The sequence below is a fragment of the Nematolebias whitei genome, chromosome 5 (genome assembly GCF_014905685.2).
Source record: "Nematolebias whitei isolate Nwh7 chromosome 5, NemWhi1, whole genome shotgun sequence".
In the NCBI taxonomy this organism is placed as follows: domain Eukaryota; kingdom Metazoa; phylum Chordata; class Actinopteri; order Cyprinodontiformes; family Rivulidae; genus Nematolebias; species Nematolebias whitei.
The window spans coordinates 4,597,035-4,601,648 of record NC_056502.1 but is presented as its reverse complement, the minus strand read 5'-3'; the positions used below and the strand labels follow the sequence as shown (position 1 = coordinate 4,601,648).

Genomic DNA, 4,614 nt, shown 5'->3' with positions numbered 1-4,614 from the left:
TTTACGTTCTGTCGGAAGGTCTTGTAATTCTAAGGTTTAAAATGTAAGGCATCGTAAAAAGTCCAGTCACAGAAGCAGAGGCAGGTGAGAAGCTGTGATCTTTTGATCCAGGAGTTCGTGGCCCCTCCTCCAGCACCAGAACTCAGCCCGGTTTAGTCCATACAAAGTGCTGAACCCGTCTCGCTGACGGGAGTGTGATGATAATTGTATATTTTTCTACTCGCCACCTGCTGAGACGCCGTCTGGCGCGTTCGAACTCGTTCTTACGGCAGCTGTGTGGAGCGTTGTGCGACTGGTCAGAACTTCGTGGGCCTGTTTGTTTATGGTGGCTGCAGACGCTGAGGAGCTGCTGGCCGAGGGTGTGAGAATACAGCCAACATCACAGCTGTTTTTGTAAAAACAATCAAACTTGTGATGCAGGTTTGTGCGTCTCCCGGGCGAGCAACGTGCACGTCTGTCCGAAAAACGATGCAAGTCTTGCGAAGTAGCGACACCTTAAGTGGTTTCCTGTAGTCTCACTGGTTGTGGAGGAGTTCTGGTCCACGCGTTGACTTCAGCTCATTGAGGTTTCTGCTCAGCTCTCTGACGGTCCCGCCACAGCACCGTTGAGGTTCTGGACTTTGGACCACTGCAGCACCTCGATTCTTCTCTTTATGAGCCAGATCAGCTGCTGGTTTGGGGTCATTGTCCTGTTGGACCCAGTTTGATCACATTTATCTCCAGAACCCTTTGGTCTACAGAGGCGTTCGTGGTCCACTCGGTGACTTGAAGGAGTCCAAACCATCAGCCCTCCACCACCGTGCTGACGGCTGGTGTGAGATGTAAGCTTGGTTTTCTCTGGGCATGATGCATTATGGGTAAAGACCTCCAAAGTCGTGCTGCCATGTTTTTGAGATAAGACTTTCTCCTGCAACTCTTCCAAGCAAGCTGTGACCTTTGACCTTAACCCTGCTAGCTGAGGCCAGTCCAGTCTGAGATGGAGCTCATTCTGCTGAGCATTGCACAGTCTGACCTTTGGGGTGAATATGCTGCCACTTTGTTGTCCGTGTGAATAATCTTTCTCTAGAATGATGAACTAATAGTTTGGAAATGATTTTTGATCATTCACAGACTGATGAGCAGCAGCAGTCACTTCTCCAAGGTCATTGCTGATGTCGTTCCGTCTTGGCGTTGTGTTAACGCACTTGTGCTCCGATTTGACCAGCAGTGTTTGGCTTCAACTAACGGTCTTGATGGCTGTGGAGGAAAAGTGTTGCTTTCTTCCTGTTCATTAAGTCGAGACGTGTCGAACATCATTTCATGTGAAGTTTTATTTAAATTAAAGACGAGGAAAAATGATATGTTTGTCCCAAGATGTAAATGTTTATTGCTTCTCCTTCCACAGTGTTAAGTTTATCCCGGTAATGAGGATTTTTAAACGAGTTTTAAATTTTTAATTCTTTAGATGTGCTTCACAATAAACATGTTAGCATGAATATGTAAGATAATTATTTATGTAGCTGAATTATAATTTACAGAAAAGAACAAGAACATCGCTGAGATTTGACTCAGAATTTTGGAGTTATTTGTTTTTTGTTGGACTTTTAATTAAATTTCTTGCAGGAGAGTGAGGAGGACACAAGAATCCTGAGAATCCTTCACTTGTCTGAAGAAAGCAAACAGCTAAAGATTAGCTGATGGGTTTTTTTTTTTCAGCTCCCTTCTCTTGGGGTTATATTTAAAATTTGTCGCGTGCGCTCGTTCACTTCCCACACGCATCAAAGGCTTTTCAGAAACAAAGGTGGAACAATTGGAGGCGCGTGCGAGAAGACAGGGGCCGGGTGGCACGTGCGGCCTGGAGTGACATCCAGGTGTGAACAGCTGCGGAAGCCGGGGTGTGGATGGAGACACGCCGGCACTCGCTGCAAAGATGAGTGGAAGAACCAAATCAAATCTAATTAAATGTTATTCCTGCAAACCGGCACAGACTAAGTGAAATATTCTGCAGGAATAGATGCTTTGGTCAAACAAAACAGGTGGATTAAAAAGTGCAAACACCAACAAATGGCGCACAGATGGTTTTCAGACCGTCCCCCTCCCCATTAATGCAACAACAACAACAAAACTTCAAGAAAATTCGGTCGAAGCTTAAATTTTAAAAATCGAAAGAAAACCCAGTAGCCGCTTGGAAACGTTTCATCCACGTGAACATAAATCTGCATGATTTTATTTCCGGTTTCATTTAAATTTAAGAGATCAAAGGCTCAGAAAGATCCAGAATGAGCAGAAGGGTTGACGTTTGTTGGAAAACTAAAAGTTCTCCATTTTAATCATTTTACGCATCTGTGCGTAAAACGGCTCCATGCAGCCAGTCCGGATGAATCCGGGTTCAGTGAAAGCATCTGATGAGTTGTAATTACAGTATGAAACATTTGGGGGCGGGGGGGAGGGGGAGACCTGTAAGAAAGTGGAGTTTTTGCTGGGAGGACTGGTGGCAGTGAGGGGGCGGGTCCAGGTTGTAAAGCGTGCTGTGGGAGGGGTCTGCAGGGGCGCGTAAAAAGGATGAGAGCCGGATGCACGACCAGTCGCAGCCTGGGAAAAGCAGAAATGAAGCTGCTTCAGGACACTGAGGGTGCGACAAACAAGAAGGTAAGACCCCCCCCCCCCCCCAGCTCAAAGTGAACGAGGGTTTCCTCAGTAATTATTACTAATTTAATCAAATGTGTGTCTAGTTTCTAGTTTCCAGTGTTGTAGTGAGGTTTGATGATGTTTGCAGCAGATTTCAATCACATCAGCGAGTTCCCATAATCTGGGTCAATCCGTTCCTTTGTGTTAGTTGGTGAAGTCTCAGGTGGAGAAACGTCGCAGGGAGAGGATGAACCGGAGTCTGGAGCGCCTGAGGACCATGCTGCTGCAGGAGCCACAGCAAGTAATGAGCTGAAGAGTGAAATGCACTTTACTGTATTCAAAGCAACAATTAACTGTTCTTTCTCACCGAACAACCCCAATTCAAAAAAGTTATTATCAAATTTGTTATATTTTATTCACACATCAAACGTTGAAACAAAAAATATTGCAGTATATTCTTTATGGGTTACAAATTAGAATTTGATGCAACTATAACAGTTGTTCCAGTTCCAGTTCCAGTTTCTCAGTGACGACAAAAGGCGGTAAAAGTAAGTGGTGCCAGTAAGAAACATCTGGAGGAGCATTAGGTGAACTGGTATCAGGTCCGTAAGAGCAGGGGTTCTCAAAAGTTTTGGGTTCAGGGAGAAAAAGTTTCAGGGACCCCCTCATAACCCTCATGTTTATTAAACACATTTCTTCCATTTGTCTCTTTAGCACAATGGAAATATTTGTGTAACATTAATACTTAAGACCGGTTCATTACAATTTTTATACTTTTAAACATATATGGGCTATTTTTTCATTCAAGACACTCTTAATTAACACAATTTTTAATTTTAACTTCCAAAAATTACAGTTTTGATGGTGATCTTCAGGCCCTCATGGGCCACTCCATTAATCTGGCCTGGTTCTGTTCTGGGCTCAGGAACACTTCCTCAGATCTGTAAACACAGTTCATCCACAGATGCTGCTTAAAGTGCTATCTGACAAAGAAGAAGCCAGATGTGAACACCATCCAGAACCGCTGCCGTCTCGTCTGGACCAGAGCTCGTTTCAAATGGACTGAGACAAAGTCCAGAACTGTTCATGGTCAGACGGGTCCAAATTTGAAAACATTTTGTCTGTAAGGAGGAGAGGCTACATCCAGCCTGTTATCAGTGGTTAGTTTGAAAGCCTGCCTCTCTGATGGTATGGGGGTGCATTATTGCCTCTGGCATGTTCTGGAAAGACTCCATCAATGCAGAAAAGAAATCCTTCACGAGAGATATTTATGAGATTTGCTCAGCGTTACATGTTTTTACTTTCGTATGAACTTTTTCAGAACCGGGTCGTAAAATAATCTGTTGCTCACATAGTCCTGGGCTGGACTCCCTGCTGGGTTCCTTTTGTGTTTGGATGGATTTCTAAACACCACAAAGACTGGCATCTTCAAAAATGGCACCTCTGTTAAAATCCTCTCAATGTGTGTGTGTGTGTGTGTGTGTGTGTGGTCTCTCACTGCAGGAAGGGACGCAGCACCGGGTGGAGAAAGCTGAGGTCCTGGAGCACACGGTCCTCTTCTTACAGGAAAAAGCCAAAGAACGCAAGACTAAAGGTCCAAGATCCTCCTTCCAAGATGGTTTCTCCTCCTGCCTGCAGAGCGCGTCTCACTTCCTGGGGCCCAAAGGGAAAGGACTCTGGATTGGACCGGCGCTGGACGCAACCTTCTCCGGTCGCTTCACACGCTCTCACAACGATTCTGCAGCCGCTCCGAGCAGCAGCTCCCTGACCCACACCAAGTCCATCCTTCAGATGCTGAGACGGAGGTCCCAGGTCGGCCAGCAGGCGTGCGGCGAGAGCGGCGGCGCTCGCTCTTACCGGCTCCCCGCCCAGCAAAGCTTTGCTGAAGTTCCCCAGCAGCCTCAGACACACAGCGGGCTGGAAAGGAGGGCAGAGAGACCGGAGACCAAAGAGAGCTCGTCTCAGAGTCCCCCCCTGACCCAAACTCTGTGGAGACCGTGGCCCTGA

At 46.2% G+C, this 4,614-nt stretch overlaps 1 protein-coding gene across 1 annotated transcript; it reads left to right on the top strand.

Annotated features, from left to right (window-relative positions):
- Window positions 1-2,586: 2,586 nt before the first annotated feature.
- On the top strand, window positions 2,587-4,614 carry LOC119409809 (transcription factor HES-7-like). The gene is made up of 3 exons (XM_037676711.1): window positions 2,587-2,628; window positions 2,816-2,908; window positions 4,111-4,614. The coding sequence occupies exons 1-3, from the start codon at window positions 2,587-2,589 to the stop codon at window positions 4,612-4,614; spliced, it is 639 nt and encodes a 212-aa protein (XP_037532639.1).

What these genes read in the sequence shown, in the direction of transcription:
- LOC119409809 (XM_037676711.1), top strand. Translation starts at nt 2,587, where the DNA reads ATGAAGCTGCTTCAGGACACTGAGGGTGCGACAAACAAGAAG. An exon ending in AGGGTGCGACAAACAAGAAG is followed by an intron (nt 2,629 to 2,815) that starts GTAAGACCCCCC and finishes CCTTTGTGTTAG; the next exon opens with TTGGTGAAGTCTCAGGTGGA. An exon ending in TGCTGCAGGAGCCACAGCAA is followed by an intron (nt 2,909 to 4,110) that starts GTAATGAGCTGA and finishes CTCTCACTGCAG; the next exon opens with GAAGGGACGCAGCACCGGGT.